Genomic DNA, 17,712 nt, shown 5'->3' with positions numbered 1-17,712 from the left:
GTGATAGTTAACACTGGTGTTTCTTACAGATTTTTTTTGTTGATGTGCTGTCATAATGAAACTTTATTTGATATAAAGTATTGCTTGAATTGTGTTTTACTGTTTGACTTGATCTTGTTCATTGGCTGTCGGACCTGCATTTTTCCATGTTGCAGAAAATTAATTAGGTAGGCAGAATGCCTTCGTCATCGTGCACTTCAATCATATCTACACAGCCTAGGACTGTACAACATGTTAGCCATCAGCCTGTCATTGCATAAAATTAGTAGTCCATCAAATCTGTAGTCAGGTAGTTTTTACTTCGCTGTTTTTCATCATTCTTTTCTAACTTGCTCTCTTTTTCACACTTATCACCCAACTCAGAAGTGAAACTGAATTGCTGCATGGAAGAGAGAACCTGTATGAAAAGAAATAATTACTCTGAAATACATAGATTCGTGATTGTGTTTTCTCTGCTAGCACTAATTTTGCACAGACTTTCTTCCAATTCACTCTCAAAACTTTGATTTATCTCCCTTGAAATGCTTAGTTATTCTTTATAACCTGAATCTGGTTTTTGAACTTACCTTGCTTCAACAAACATTGAATTATCCTTGGTCTGTTCTTGTGCAATAGATTGAGGTTTTCAGCTCTATAGTTGTGTACAAAGGTCTTTATGGTAGTTTATGAATTTTCTTTCATTGATGGTCAGTCTCATATTGATGCTGTTTGTAGGGAATGACAACTTACGTTTTTAATCAATGCGACAGCATTTATGATGTTTACATATGAAGATTGGAGTGAAAAAATGTATTGAATAGATAGCTTAATAAGATAATTGGAGAAACTAGCTGCTCAAGAATTAAAATTCAAATACAACAGTGCAATCTTGCCAGAATTCTCTGTTCTGATGTGGACCAAAGATTGATGTATCTTTGTCATAATATCTTAAAGATATTAAGATTGTCTCCTCCAAAGCTCTGCAGTTGGCAGGATGTCCTGTGATAGTCACAGCAAATAAGGATTGTTGATCGTTTGGCACAAGTCATGAAAAAATAGTTCTATTTTTATGGTGTCCCACCATGACTCTGACAGAATTATTTGAGTACTTTATAGCCATTTGTTAAAAATGTAATCATTTGTGTTGTTAAATGGCATCTGTTTTATAATCCATAACAGATTACAACCACTGAGCAATTTTTTTTTCGGTGATAGCTGTTAAGGGAAAAAGATTGCCTGAATGATTGGGAGAACTTCCTTCTCTTTGAATAGAACAACTAATTACATCTCCTCCAAAGGACTGAACCTTTAAGACTTAAGAACTTTTGCAGCACGAGCATCTGAATAAAATTAAGTCCTGGTGTAAGACTTGAGTTCATTACTTGGAGTCAGGAGGAAATGCTACCATTTGAACAAAGCTGATCTATAAAACTTCCACCTCTACATGTTTGTGATTTTTTTAAAAGCAAGATGGAACCGGAAATAATGATCCCAAGTTATGATACAAAAAAACATTGTTGTTGAAATTTGGCATCCTTGTCATTATCTAAATTCTACCTATTCAGTGCAGTGTACATTCTAAGTTCTTTTGAGTTTTGTATCTCTCTTGTTACAACTATATTTCAAAGGATGATTAAGTAATGAAATAATACACTAATTGTTTAATTCATTACATTCAAATGTTAGGAAATGAGGGAGAAGAGAACAAAGTGACCTGCTTTATACCTTTTCCAATTTCTTCTCTCCTTTAAATGTAGATATTACTTGAGATAGTTTGCTGAGGAATTGTGGTACTCAGTCATACCTAGGCATAGGTCAATGGAATGTTTTGAAAAGTACTTTCTGTCCCTTCAGCCTCATGGCCTTTGGGAGATATATATGTTCCTCATGTTTTGTCCTTTTGAACATCCCTGATTTTAATTGCTCCACCATCATTAACCACGATACAATTTGACTCTAGCCTAACAATTTGACTTAATTACAATTTTAGAATAGCTGATTTTCAAACTTCAAGTTTACTAGTCCTGATTAGATACAAGACCCATTCCATATGTATTCACAAGTTTTTACAGAATTTATTTGGTTTATTATAATGTACTAAAAAAGTCATACTTGGTCAAAGCATGAGTCTGCACCAGACTTCTGAAGAGCATTCCCACAACCCTATCCCTGTAACCCCACATTTACTCCAGCTAACACACCTAGCCTGCATAGCCCTGGACACTATGGGACAATTTAGCGTGGCCACTCCACTTAACCGGCACATCTTTGGACTATGGGAGGAAATGGAGCATCCAGAGGAAACCCACACAAACGTGAGGAGTGCATGTGCCCTCCACTGTCACAGTCACCCATGGGTGGAATTGAATCCCTGGATCCTTGGTGCTGTGAGTCGGCAGTGATCACTTCTCTCACCATGCCACCTCAGCCAGTTCATTGCAGGATGCCTGTTTGGGTTGTTGGTTGACTGAGCAGCAGAATCCTGTTGATTGATGTCCTCCTTCTGTTGTAACTCTTTGTTCTTATGCATCAAACCTCTGAGCTCTTGCTGACTAATAGTCTCTGTGTATTATCAGGCACATAACTCTAAATGGCTGGATGGTCAGTTTTGGATTGGCCTGATAGTTGCCCATTTCATGATTGATTTCTTTAAAAGTAATGGTCATCTTACTGACATCACTTCCTACTGTCTCCTCATTCATTCTTTAACATGCTGATCACTTTACAGGATTGTCCCTTTTGTAGCTGCTTGTTTCCCCCTTTTGTACAAAAGTGACCATTGTAAAACAAAGCTGCCTTTTTAGGTAGAACTGCGTCCACTTGAAACATATTCACATTTGTCAGCCTAAGTCGACATTGTATGAGCTAACTCAATAACACAATTGTACGTTTAACCAGGCACTTTTTTCCTACAGAAACTGTTCAATTACTGATCACAATGAAACAGTGAATAATTTAATTCCTCTCTGAATTAAGTCAGTTATTGATTGTTGAAAACCAATCAATTATCCAATGTATTCAGGAACTCCAAAGCTTGAAATACAATCATCTCTATACTTTACTCTCCTCCTTTTTAGATGTTCCTTAAAGCCTACTTTTTGACCTAGCTTCTGGTCATTTGTCTTCATATTTCCTTGTTTGGCTAGGTCATATTTTGTTTTCTAATACTCCCTGTGAAGTACTGGCAGACTTTATTAATAAAAGGTGAAATATAAATTGAAGTTATTGCTTTTCTCTGGGGAAGAATGCACTATTTGAAAATACAAATTTGAAATTATCTGAAAAGTTGTTTGTTTTTAAAATGACATGAAGGAAAGCATTTTCTGCTGTGAGGTATGTTTCTAAATTTGTTTTTGCAGTAATAAAACAAACCAACCCTAAAGAAGATGGTTTGTTAAGTCCAGAAGAATTTGAATTTTGGGACAGAAAATTCCGATTGAAAAGTGAAGATTTAGGAACACCAAAATTTGTGTCAATTCCATTTGAGTTTGTAAAGGATGAGCCAATAACCATGGTAAGTTATGAAATATTTCATTCATTCAGCATAATTTACAAATAGAAAACGCTGTTGCCTATGATAGGGGAGGAATAAATTAATATTGTATCTTTACATTTGCTCCGTAATGCTGTTCTTTTTCATCAGATGGCCTCAATCTCTTCTGTGTAAAGTTTTTTGTTTTTAAAGTTACACAAGTTTTTTACTTTCCTTACGGACAAATGGTTTCAATGTCATATTCGTCAATCAAGGATGACGAGTCAGTGCCATACTAAGGGAGTGATATTGATGAGTGAAGGCCCTAGTTGCCTTCACAGGTAGTTGTGAAAGGTCCCATGGCAGTATTTTGAAGATGATCAGGAGAGTTAACTCCTGTATCTTGGTCAATATTTATCCCAAATCAGCACACGATAGCAGCTTAGCTGTACGTTATCAAATTGCTGTTTGTGACAGTTTGTCATGTTCAATAGGCATCTATGCTTTCCACTTTACAACTAGGTATCACATTTCAAACATCACTTATTCAGTGCTTTGAGATCCTTGGTGGTGATGAAAACGTTATACAAATGCAAGTTAGAAGCCTAGGCGATGGCCTACTGCTATTATTGCTAGACTATTAATCCAGAGAGGCGAAAGTGAGGACTGCAGATTCTGGAGATTAGAGTCGAGAGTGTGGTGCTGGAAAAGCGCAGCAGGTCAGGCAGCATCCAAGGAGCAGGAGAATCAACATTTTGGGCATAAGCCCTATGGAACCGGCTGATCCAACATGGACTCCAAACTACATTCAGACCCTATAATTTGGACCTGAACAGGATACCCAGTGCACACTACCAATCCGAAACCTTCAGCAACGATTCTCTTTCTGGATCCTCCCCTCCACACTAGCAGCTGTACACCGCCACCTACTCTACCTGTAGGCAGTCCTGCTTCAGCTCAGGGCCACACTCTCCCAGACCTGCAACAGACCACTGCTGTTCTACATCCTCAGAAGAATTCATGTGCTCAATAAGCTGTTTGTTTTTCTCTACCGTGTCGGGCATAAAAGAACATAAGTTAAACAAACTTTCATGTACTTACCTCAATACACTGGTTTCCTCGACCATTTCATAGCCTTCCCCTGACCTCTGGAACTGCTCAGACACCATTAGCCATGTGGCTGCTTCTTCCACCACTACTGGGGTGAACGCTGACCTTACCTTCGCCGCTGCACAGACCGCAGCCCCTGCCGACCACACCACTTCCGTGAGTGCCGTCCACCCAACCACCTCAGTGATTGCCGGGAAGACAACTGCTGCCCCTACCCCCCGCAGGATCCACTGCTAGATTCACTGTGTCAAGTACAGACGCGATACTTACTCTGCATGTTACTTCCGCCCCCACAGTTGCTGCTGCCACAGCCACAGCCACTTCCACCCCAAGCACATCACTAACCTGGACACAGAAGACTCCTATCGCTGATGTCACTTCCGCCACCAGTGAAGTCCTCCACTGAGACGCAACGTCACCGCTGTCACACATGACGTCACTTCCAACCTGTGGACACCGCTGTAGGCTCCACTTCTGCCCCCTTTGAGAGTGTCGCTTGCATTGGTGGCTTCAGTCCTGACCCTGTGATCTCACACACTCAAGTGACTGTCTTCACCCTCACAGACAGCTCCATGTCCAGCCCTACCCAAGGTACTAGTTCCCAGCCCTGCTGTGTGTTTACCATTCCCCCAGACCTTCCCCTCACTGAGGGCGAATGTTTAGTCCACAGCAAAGGCCTCACTTTCATCTCTCTACGATCCCAGATTAATGAGTTCAACACACGTTGCGAACCTGAACACTTCTTTCTTCACCTCCGGGCCCACGTTTTCAACCAAGACTCCTGTCCACCCACCGAGGACTCTTTCTCTCGCTTCCAACACACCCCATCCACCTGAACACCACATGCTGACCTTGTTTACCTGCCTTTGATCTCTTCATGTTAAGCTGTAACATCGACTACCTCAATCTGTCCATCCCACTCACCCACTCCAACCTTCTGCCTCATAATGCTCAGCCCTCCACTCCCTCCACTCCAACCCCAACCTCCCAAGCAAACTCGCAGACAAGGGGGGAGCAGTAGTGGTTTGGTGCACAAACCTCTACACCAGTGAAGCCCGGCGCCAACTCGCAGACACCTCCTCCTGCCCCCTCAACCACAACCTCACCTCCCATCACCAAACCATCATTTCCACAACCTCATCACCTCTGGGGATCTCCCATCCACAGCTTCCAACCTCATTGTCTGTGAACCCGCAATGCCTGATTCTACCTCCTCTCAAAGATTCACATACCTGACTTTCCCCAGTTGACCCATTGTCTCAGACTGCGCCTGTCCCACTGAACTCACCTCTGCCTACCTTGATACTGTCCTGTCCCCCTTAGTGCAGAAATTCCCCACTTATATTCAGGACACCACCCATGCCCTTCACCCCCTCGTTTCCCCGGTCCCCAGCACCTCATCATCGCCATGGGCAACTGGTCCCTGTACACGTCGATACATGATGACGAAGGACTCCATGCAGTTCGTTTCTTCCTGTCGCACTGTCCCAACCAGTACCCTTCCACCGACACCCTCATCTGCCTGGCTGAACCGGTCCTCATCCTCAACAATTTCTTCCAATCCTCCCACTTCCTCCAAACTAAAAGGGTAGCCATGGGCACCCAGATGGGAGCCAGCTACGGCTGGCTTTTTGACAGGTATGTGGAATAGTCCATCTTCCGTAGTTATACTGGCACCACACTCAACCTGTTCCTCCGCTATATCGATGCGACCAAAACCCCCACTCCCTGGTCCTCACCTTCCACCCCACCAAACTCCGCATACCTCAAATATTGTGTATAGTTTAGTCCCCTTACTTGAAGATGGATGTACTTGCATTCTAGGCAGTTCTCAGAAAGTTCACTAGATTATGAGGATAGTGTGTGAAATTTGGCATCAAGAACTGTGACATCAAAACTTTTAAAATAATCAAAGACACTTCCTGGACTGTTCTACTGAATTAATAATAAACAGTGTGGAGCAAATTCTTTAAAATTCATTCATGGGATGTGGATGTCACTGGCTCGGCCAGTGTTTGTTGTCCATTCCGAATTGCCCAGTTGAGAGTCAACCCTGGAGGTCTAACTGGGTGTATAAGATGCCAGCCAAAATTGACAAAGTAGACTTAGAGTGGATATTTCCTTTTCTGGAGTAATCTAGAATGATAAGTCATAGTTTTAGGAGAAAAGGTAGCAGATTTAAAAATAAATGAAGAGTAATTACTTCTCTCAAAGTGCCTTGAATCTCTGTAATTCCTGCCCCAGAGTGAATCATTTACACTGAGATAATTTAAGGAGGACAGTTTTTAATTAATAATGGAATAAAGGATTATAGAGAGTGGGCAGGAAAGTTGAGACCAAGATGGCTTCAACCATGATTTTACCATGATCTGGAGATGCCAGTATTGGATTGGGACGGATGAAGTCAAAAATCTCACAATGCCAGTTTATAATCCAACAGATTTATTTAAAATCATAAGCTGTTGGAGCATTGCTCTTTCATCAGGTAGCGTGGAGAGAGGTGCAAAGATACCAAATAATTCCGTATTACGATTACAGGATGGAGCAGGCTCAAAGGACTGAGTTCCTTACTCCGCTTCATATTTCTATACATTACCATCTGCTGTGCTGGGTATCAAACTGGTCCCCAGAACAGTACTTGGGTCTCTGGATTAATAGTTTAAAGACATTACCACAAGGCAATCACTTCCCCTCTGAAGCCATTGCCTTTTGTACCTTTTAATTCAATTACATTCAATTGCATCTGCCTTTCCAACCCTGTTTCATTCAGGCAGACTGTTTGTTCACCATTATTGAATCCTATTCCTCCTCCTTTGTAAAGAGCATTTACTTGCACCTTTTAATCTAGCTCTTCTGTCAGAACTCTCATCCGTACCTTTTGTCATTTTTCAGGATCTGTACTCTCCTTAAGGGTCAGTACATCCAGTATGCACTGATGCTTGCATCTGTCATCAAATCCTCACTAGCCTGTCACTGCAAACCCATACTTGGATTTTACTTTGATTAGAAATGTAAACTTCTCTTCTTCAGGCTTCAATGCATTCGTTGGCTTAAATACATTCACAGCTTTGCTCAACACCATATCCGTAGGCTGCCTAATTCTGAAGCATCATTAACTTTCCACCCTACAACTACTGCTGTATTCTCACTCCCCATTCTAAATTATTGGTGCCCCATAAGTCACCAAGATCACATGCTTTTATATTCTTTTATTCATTTGCAGGATATGGGTACCTCTGGCTAGGCAAATATTTATTACTAGCTCAAATTACATTTTAAGTGATGGCCAGTTACCTTTATGATCTGCTGCTGTCCATGTGGTTGAAGTGCACCCATGGTAGTGTTAGGGAGGAGCATCTTGGATTATCACCCAGGGACGTTGAAGGAATAGTCATTAGGAAGAGCTGGTTTCAAGTCAGAATGACATTGTTGAAGATGCTGGAGGAACTGTTGCCCCGCATCCTGCAGATAGTACACAGTGTTGTTATTCAGCTTTTATGTGTAGTGAGTGAATGTTGAAGGTGCTGCTTTGGGGGGCAATCAAATGGGCTTTTTTTTTCTCTAGATGGTGTCAAGCTTATTGGAACTGCATTCATCCAGTCAAGTGGTGTGTTCTGTCACACTCTTGACCTGTGCCTTGTAGATGTTGGAGAAGTTTTGAGGAATTGGGAGGTGAATTACCCACTGTAGAATTCCCAGCCCTTGATCTGTCCTTGTAGTCACAGTGTTTATGATCAGTCAAGTTCAGTTTCTAGTTATTGTTAACCCCAGGATGTTAGTAGAGGAGATTCAATCTAAGTAATTATTTTGAAAGTTAAGGGTTGAGGGTGGGGTTCTCTTTTGTTGGACATAGTCATTGCCCAACACTTGTGGGGGCCGAAAGTTGTTTACTATTTATTGACCTAAGCCTGATATTCTCCAGGTCTTGTTGCATTTGGACCATGTGCTATTACAACATTGAAGGATTTGCGAGTGGTTCTGAATATTGTGCAATGATCAGCCACTATCCTGATCTCTAACTTTATGACGGAGCGAAGGTCATTGATGAAATGGCTGAAGGTGGCTGTGATCTTTGCTTCATCAACTATATTCACATCTTGAAGACACTTGTCCTTGATGCAATGTTTGTTTACAGTTTCATGCATTTCTTTTGACTTCAGTTTGTGTTTTTTTTTAATCCTCCTGTGCATTAATGGGAGAGGTTTTCTTCATTATTACTGCTACATCTACTGTGTCTTTAGAATATTATTCCTTGAAAATGTAAACCTCTTGCAAATTTTGAAGTCCATTTCTACCTCTACTAAAATTTGTTGTGGTGTTAATCCTTGTAATGTCCATTATCCTTGTGGTAAAAATGAAGTAAAAATTAACTGCCAAGTTACTGATGTTCGTTTGTTACAGGAACGGGAGTGTGGTGCAATCCATGAACTCTCTCTGTCAGAGTGGAGCCTTTGGCAAAATCGTCCATTTGCTACCTATTTGATTGATCACTCTGATCGCTGCCTGCACTTCATAAGCATTATGGACATGATTGATTTGATGAGACAAGAGGAGGTCAGTGAGATAAGAGTGGCATAACTTTTCAATTATGAAAAGCATTACTTCCAGTTAAGTTCTAAATTGTATACTTTGTTATAATATGTTGTCTTAACTACCATGTTCTTTCCTTTTTTGTGTTCCTTCTCACCACACCTCATGACTGACCTGCTGTCATGTCCTTAGCAATGACCAATACAGCTAGTGTGATTAATAAAATATATGCCTTATAGATTAGTCCAAAAATAAATATTAGCTTGACAAGATTTCAAATATAAAACCCCATTGTGCCATTGTCTTAAAGCAGATTTGATGTGAGCTTGATACTTCATTTCATACACACATTCAAGGTTTTGAATATGTAAATTAATGTTAGCTATGGGTTGGAGTGATTGTATTAGCATGTGTTGTGGATTAATTGTGGATTAACAGGAAACAGTATGAATAAAAAGAGGCATTTTCAAGTTGACAGGCTGCAGCTAGCATATGAAGACTGGGATCTTGGCTATTTCCTTTTATAAATTAGTGACTCTGACAAAGAGACAGAATACTGTATCTAAATTTGCTGATGATACAAGTCATGTGAAATCATGAGCTACAAGGAAGGCACAGCTGATCGGAGAAATAGACAAGTAAAATGATAACAGCATAACATGGGGAAATATAATATTTTTTGCTTTGTAAGAACAGAAGAATAGGATATTGTTCTTAAAGGCATGAAACTTGTTAAATGTTGATTTTCAGCGTCTTATGTGTGATCAGACAAGGGACATAGCAAGTTGGTATAGAGGTACAACAAACAATTAGGATGGCAAATAGCATGTTGGTATTTATTGCAAGGCATTGGGATATAGGAATAAAGACATCCTCCTAAAATAGTACAGGGCTTTGGTGAGACCGCATCTGCAATATTGTCTACAGTTTTGACCTTTGTATTCAAGGAAGCATATGCATTGGAGTTAAAACAGTGAAGGTGTGCTAGGTTGATTCTGTGATGTGAGGATTTTTGAGTTGTTGAGTAAATTGGATCTCTACGCTGGTGTTTAGCAGAATAAGAGAGAATCTCATTGAAACACACAAGTTGTGAAGGGCTTGACAGGGTAGACAGAGGTTGAGAGCTCTAAAACAGGACAATGGAGCCATAATTTAGTACTAAGATGAGGATAAATTATTTAAGTTACTTTAAATCTTTGTAGTACTCCATTGGAAGGGTTGTGGATGCTCCTCATTGAAGATTATGATGGAAGATGTGATATAATATCTTTTAAAAGAATTTAGATTTCAAGCGAGTGGTGTATGGGATTTTAAATATTGTCTTATGAAGGGGTTTAAAAATGAAGGGGGTCTCTTTTTGGAGCCATGGTTTTAACCAAGTATTTGTCAGACAATTGTGACTGTTAATGATTGTTTGTTTATACTGTGAGGGTTTATGGCAGAAGAGAGAAAGCATTAAGCCATTAACTGTAGTAGAATCCAGGATAAACAAGTTTTTAAAAAAATTAGTTCATTTTACAGAACACGTCACTGAAGTCGGATGTTAGAATCATTTGTTTAGAAAAGGAGATTATTTAAAGCAATTAAGGAAAAGATTTCCTTAGTGCAAGGTTTATAGTTTATGAAAGCTTCCAGACCATGGAGTGTTTGGTTGGAACTCTGAAGATTATTCAAAGCTGAGAAAATCTAAGCTCCCAGTTGTAAGTGCATTCAATGGAAGGAATTAAGCAGTTATGTCAAACCTACAGTTTGGGCGAGGAAGGAAAATTTCTCAGATTTTATTGATTTATGTTATGATGTGTCTTGATATTTTTCAAACTGTGCTATGTTGCCTGTTTGCTTCATTTCTGTTTCATTTATTTTCTTGTTAAAACCAAATCTACAATGTGCTTATGTTTTAGTGAAAGATCATCACAATAAATTGAGAACAAAAATGACCTATCAAGCTAGATTTCTTTCTGGTATCTGACTTGTTTAGCTAGGATCATTACAATATATTTACAGTTTAAACAGGCAGATTTTTGGTGTGTTTCGGAATTGAGGGAAGAGGAGAGCAATTGGAAAAGTGGAGTTTCAGCGTAAGATCAACTGTGATTGGGTTGAATGGCAGAGCAGGGTAAACAGGCCATTTGTTCTACTTGTCTTTTCTGTGATTTGTATTGCCTAGTAAGGCATTCAGTGTTCTATTCAGTTAAGGCTATAGATACCAATTTAGGATTTAAGCTAGGGAAGCAAAGACAGTAGGTTGTGTGGTGGACCTGAGATTGAATCTAACCTGGATTATCTTGATTGCATCACGTCTGACATTTAGCTGTCAGGATAATGAGCAAAACTCATTCAGATTGTTTGTTCAAGTCGTAGTTATCAGCACTTTTTGAGTGTACTAAGATGCATTTTTTTCATAGTGTCTTCTGCTTTATCACTGAGGGCCCATTTTACCATCTTACGCTGTAGATCCATTTCTAAATGGGTAGGAGATGCTGTTATTCTGAGTTTGAGGCTTAAGCGTGTGGTAACAGTTAATCTGGATGCACACTGGTTGATGCAGATTCAGTGACCTGAAAAAGAAAATCGTCCTTTCTCTAATATCTTTTGATTTCATGTTACATAAAAAGAGAAATTTTCAAATAGCTCTGAACTTAAATTGAATTGCTCTTCTGTTTACTTTATTGAATGCAGAAATATCATGTGAGGATAAAACAGTTGAGTTGGCAAGCTATACAAATTGGTTTTACTTGTACAATCAGAATCCAGCACGTGAATTTAAACAGTCTTTTATTTGAAAAACAGTAGCTTGAAATGATTATTATTTAATTGTCAAATAGATGCCACTATTTTAAAGAAGAGATGGAAAATATGTTTTTATACTTATGTTTTGTAAATTAACATGTGACATGATAGGTTTCAGGATTTTTATTTTATTAGTTTTGTGACACCTGTATCATGAAAATTAAAAAAAGTCCTGCTGACAGGAGTTGGATGTTTTTCCAGTGCGCACTTGAGCAGCTAATTTTTAATGTATTTAATGCAGTGTTAAAAATACAACAAAGGCTTTGGTGTACCTCTTGGTTACCATAGAGACTGGAAATGACATACATAATGATGCAAGTGATGCAAAATGATACTTTGGTTCCTTTTCAGCTTTTTGACTATTTGTGTCAAGGTTATCACATAACAAGTTGGTGTATTTTCGGCATTTCTGTTGATAAGGGAACAGGTTAATGTGACATTGAGCTGGAAACTTGCGCACGGCAGTGAAAGAGTTTGCAAATGAATATAATTTTAGTCAAGTAACTGAACATGTTTATTTCCACAGTACCCCAGTAACTGGGGTAGCCAATGTGGGGTCTTGGTTAGCTTGCATTCCATGCTGGAATGTTATCTTAGTAAAGGAGTTGAAGCTTGAAGTGGCTGACCCAAACTGATCAAGGCTCTGATGACTAATTAAAGTGGCTCCTGGTGCTCATTACTGAACCTTCCTATTTTATTGTCTATTGTTGCAAGTAATTGGAGGCAGACCTTTATCTCCAACCTGTCAACAGTTCTGTTTTAGGTTGAGGCATTTGGTATGCCAGACTCGTCGATTGCCACCTTAAGTTTGACCTTGTCTCCATCTGGTTTAATTTAGGGTGGTGAAGTACCTTGATGGTGGTACTATCCTACCTCTAAGCTAGAGGCCTGGTTTCAAGTCCCATTGCTCCAGAGGTTGTACTAATGTCTCTGAACAGGTTGATTAGAAAACATGAACGTGACTTTGCTTCTGTTCTTAACCCTTGGGGTAGCGTTGTACCGAATGCAGTTGACTGAGCAAAGTTTTGTTCTATTCTGGCCTCTAAGTTGTGCGTGTTGCTGGTCCCTAAGCTTGTGTTAGCATTGTAGCAAATCAAGCTTGTCTGCTTCCTGATCCTCGTTGCTATCTTGGGGTTGGGATTTAATGAGGTGACTCATCGATTACTCCCAAAGCTAAAGTAAATCTTGCCTCTGAGTGCAAAATGATAAGTATTAAGTTATCATCATCAAAGGAGGATATGAATAATGAGACCTATTGAACTTGACAGTGAGGATAATTTGGAGAAGAGGGTGCAGGGATAGTTGTGAATGTGTAAGGAATCTGGAATTGACACACAAAGGAAAAAGGTTTTCTGGTTGAGCTGCCAGAGGAAGTGGTAGAGGCTGGTACAATTGCAACATTTAAGAGGCATTTGCATGGGTATATGAATAGGAAGGGTTTGGAGGGATATGGGCTGGGTGCTGGCAGGTGGGACTAGATTGTGTTGGGATATCTGGTCGGCATGGGCAGGTTGGACTGAAGGATCTGTTTCCATGCTGTACATCTCTATGACTCTGCTCACTCCGGTATCACTTCCTGCCCAAATACACATGGCCTTCCCTTGTTCAGTTGTTTCTCCATCCTATTGCTTGGTCTTTTACCTGGAAAGGAAATGTTTGGTGTGAATTGAGGTTGGGCATATGGACAATGTAGTAGTATTGCAGTTGCAATTCAAATGTTATTGAAGTTTGTTTGTGAGATGGGACCATCCATGCGAAATTATTAATTTTTTTGTGACCTGTTGCTGTTTCCTGAGATCAGATGTCCTGGCAATATCTTAGCAACAATATCTTTCCATATGCTCTGCAACATTTCCTTTTGTGGCCCAGTATTTACCCCTACAATGGGTAAAACGTAACCCCACTCTTATTCTCCTTCAGTTCCATATTCAAGAATTGATTCTTGACTTATTCTGATAAAAGTCATTGTTGATCTGTCCTTGCACTCCACATACCTTCAGTAGAAGGGTGTTCCTCAAGATTGCGTTTACAATGCTGTGAAAATTATTACTTTGTGTTTGAGTGCTAAATCTGTGTGTATCAAGGTCAGTATGTCCAGGCATCTGTACCTCATGATAGCCAATAATTAGGCTTAAGATCACAGGTTGCAACTGTACTTGGAAACCAGTAGATTTTAGTAGTATTATAATATACTTATTACTTATTCGCACTCAGCACCAGTTTTGACCCTGTCCCCTAAATCCACCTAACACAAATCTACAGAGAAAGTAAACCTTGAAATACCAGTTTTGTGATTCCTGTTAAAAAATAAAATACAACTGAAATTTTATTGATGGCATTTTGTGTTTTAGTGGCTGTAAACTTTTGTGAGTTGACAGTCTATTCAAATGTATGTGATTAGACTGTTGTTTCCACTTGGGCGACTTCAAAGTTATTTACCACAGTGTGTTTTTCAGACAGATGAAGAATAGCTTATACTTGGAATCAACTTTTTTTAAAAAACTAATCGTGATGGAAACAAGTGTCTTTTTGATGACTCGACCCATTCCCATCATTTAATATAATAGTGGATAGTATTTTGGCTTCATTTGTCAGTTTTGGTCTATTGTCATCAATGAACTGTTTGGAAAAAAGACTACAATCTTGGCTGTAAAATTTCAGTTGGACCCATATCCATAGCCTATTAGGTAAGATAGTACTAGATTTCTAATTTTGAATCTGTTGCCTTCTTCTGAATTCTACACTAGAATAAATATTTTTACTGTGTACAGAGGAACCTTGATTATCAGAATGACATGGGCGGGGAGTATTTTGTCGGATGATCAAATGCTCGGATAATCGATTGCTGGATACCACATTTTAGCTGAGCATTGGGACCTTGTGACCTTGCTGGAGAATCCAAAATTTGGATAATTGAATCCCGACCAATTCCATTTGTTTTCAAATAGCTCAGTTTAATTATCCTGGGAAGTGACTTTGGTTCAAAGAAAACTATTTCCTCAGCTGTGACTCATTTTGATCCATTTGAGGTCATGAGAGTTCCAATATAATTTCAAGCCTTCCTTTATTTTTTAAGTCAAGGAAATTCAAACCAGGTTTCTTCAATTTTTCATCCTAGTTTAATCCTTCAAATCAAGCTATCGTTCTGTCAAATCTGTGGTGGGTAGCAGTGTGCAAAACTGAATGCAGTATACTAAATAGGACTTAATCAAGGCTCTGTATGGCTTAAGTGTAGCTTCGACTCTTTTGTATTCCAGTCTTCTTGACTTCAGTGAGGAGTTCGACAAGGTTCTCCATGGGAGACTGGTTAACAAATTTAGATCTCCTGGAATACAAGGCGAACTAGCCATTTAGATACAGAAGACAGAGGGTGGTGGTGGAGAGATGTTTTTCAGACTGGAGGCCTGTGACCAGTGGAGTGCCACATCATTTATATAAATGATTTGGATATGAACATCGGAGGTACAGTTAGTAAGTTTGCAGATGACACCAAAATTGGAGGTGTAATGGACAGCAAAGAAGGTTACCTCCGATTACAAAGGGGTCTTGATCAGATGGGCCAGTGGGCTGAGGAGTGGCAGATGGAGTTTAATTTAGATAAATGCGAGGTGCTACATTTTGGGAAAGCAAATCTTAGCAGGACTTATACACTTAATGGTAAGGTCTTAGGGAGTATTGCTGAACAAAGAGACCTTGGAGTGGAGGTTCATAGCTCCCTAAAAGTAGAGTTGCAGGTGAGTAGGGTAGTGAAGAAGGCTTTGATATGCTTTCCTTTATTGGCCAGAGCATTGAGTTTAGGAGATTGGAGGTCATGTTGGTGCTGTACAGGACACTGGATAGGCCACTTTTGGAATATTATGTGCTATTCTGGTCGTCTTCCTATTGGAAGGATGTTGGGAAACTTGACAGGGTTCAGAAAAGATTTACAAGAATGTTCCAGGGTGGAAGATTTGAGCTATAGGGGGAGGTTGAATAGGCTGGGGCTGTTTTCTCTGGAGCATGGAAGGCGGAGGTCTGACCTCAGAGGTTTATAAAATCATGAGGGGCATGGATAGGATACATAGAGATGTACAGCATGGAAACAGACCCTTCAGTCCAACTCTTCCATGCCGACCAGATATTCCAACCCAATCTAGTCCTACCTGCCAGCACCCGCCCCATATCCCTCCAAATCCTTCCTATTCATATACCCACCCTTTTAAATGTTGTAATCGTAGTAGCCTCCATCACTTTCTCTGGCAGCTCATTCCATACACGTACCACCTTCTGCATGAAAAAGTTGCCCCTCAGGTCTCTCGTATACCTTTCCCCTCTCACCCTCTACAGGGAAAAGATTTTGTGTATTTATCCTATCCATGCAATATTCCAATAGTGCCCTAACCAATGTCCTGTACAGTCACAACATGACCTCCCAACTCCTGTACTCAATACTCTGACCAATAAAGGAAAGCATACCAAATGCCGCCTTCACTATCCTATCTACTTGCGACTCCACTTTCAAAGAGCTATGAACCTGCACTCCAAGGTCTCTTTATTCATCAACACTCCATATAACCTTACCCGTTAAGTGTGTAAGTCCTGCTAATATTTGCTTTCCCAAAATGCAGCACCTCTCAGTTATCTAAATTAAACTCCAGCTGCCACTTCTCAGCCCATTGGCCAATCTGATCAAGATCCCGTTGTAATCTGACCTAACCTCCTTCGCTGTCCACTACACGTCCAATTCTGGTGTCATCTGCAAACTTACTATCTATACCCCTAATGCTCAATTCCAAATCACCTGTATAAATGAGGAAAAGTAGAGGACCCAGCACCGATCCTTTTGGCACTCCACTGGCCACAGGCCTCTAGTCTGAAAAAACAACCCTCCTCCATCACCCCCTGTCTTCTACATTTGAGCCAGTTCTGTATCCAAATGGCTAGTTCTCCCTGTATTCCATGAAATCTAAGTTTGCTAACCAGTCTCCCATGGGGAATCTTGTTGAATGCCTTACTGAAGTCTATATAGATTACATCTAATGCTTAGCCCTTATCAATCCTCTTTGTTACTTCAAAAAACTCAATCAAGTTTGTGAGACGTGATTTCCCATGCACAAAGCCATGTTGACTATTCCAAACCAGTCCTTGCCTTTCCAAATACATGTACATCCTGCCCCTCAGAATTCCTTCCAACAACTGGCCCACCACTGACGTCAAGCTCACCGGTCTATCGTTCCCTGACTTGTCCTTCTCACCCTTCTTAAACAGTGGCACCATATTAGCTACCATCCGGTCTTCTGGTACCTCACCTGTGGTATCGATGATGCAAATATCTCAGCAAGGGGCCCAGCAATCACTTCCCTTGCTTCCACAGAATTCTAGGTACACCTGATCAGGTCCTGGGGATTTATTCACTTTTATATGTTTCAAGACATCCTGCACTTGCTCCTCTGTGTAATATGGACATTTTTCAAGATGTCACCATCTGTTTCCCTACATTCTATATCTTCCATATCCTTTTCCACAGAAAATACTGATGCAAAATACTCATTTAGTATCTCCCCTATTTTCTGCGGCTGCACACAAAGGCCACCTTGTTGATTTTTGAGAGGCCCTATTCTCTCCCTAGTTACCCTTTTGTTCTTAATGTATTTGTAAAAAAATCTTTTAATTCTCCTTAACTCTAACTCTATTTGCCAAAACTATCTCACAGACAAAGTCTCTTCCCTGGGGTGAGGCTCTCCTGTACTAGAGGGCATAGGTTTAGGGTGAGCGGAGAAAGATATAAAAGGGACCTAAGGAGCAACTTTTTCATGCAGAGGGTGGTGCATATATGGAATAAGCTGCCAAAG

The 17,712-nt window shown here is 40.1% G+C and overlaps 1 protein-coding gene across 3 annotated transcripts in view; it reads left to right on the top strand.

Annotated features, from left to right (window-relative positions):
• fancm (FA complementation group M) overlaps positions 1 to 17,712 on the top strand; it is a 185,051-nt gene that overhangs the window by 81,408 nt on the left and 85,931 nt on the right. For all 3 annotated transcript variants that reach the window (XM_060829295.1, XM_060829294.1, XM_060829296.1), the window contains exons 12-13: positions 3,339 to 3,493; positions 8,963 to 9,115. In XM_060829295.1, coding sequence (XP_060685278.1) covers positions 3,339 to 3,493; positions 8,963 to 9,115 — 308 coding nt within the window. The remainder of the gene's footprint in view (positions 1 to 3,338; positions 3,494 to 8,962; positions 9,116 to 17,712) is intronic.

The sequence above is a fragment of the Hemiscyllium ocellatum genome, chromosome 8 (assembly GCF_020745735.1).
Source record: "Hemiscyllium ocellatum isolate sHemOce1 chromosome 8, sHemOce1.pat.X.cur, whole genome shotgun sequence".
NCBI lineage: Eukaryota > Metazoa > Chordata > Chondrichthyes > Orectolobiformes > Hemiscylliidae > Hemiscyllium > Hemiscyllium ocellatum.
The sequence above is the reverse complement of the archived record's forward strand: the minus strand, read 5'-3'. Positions and strand labels throughout refer to the sequence as shown.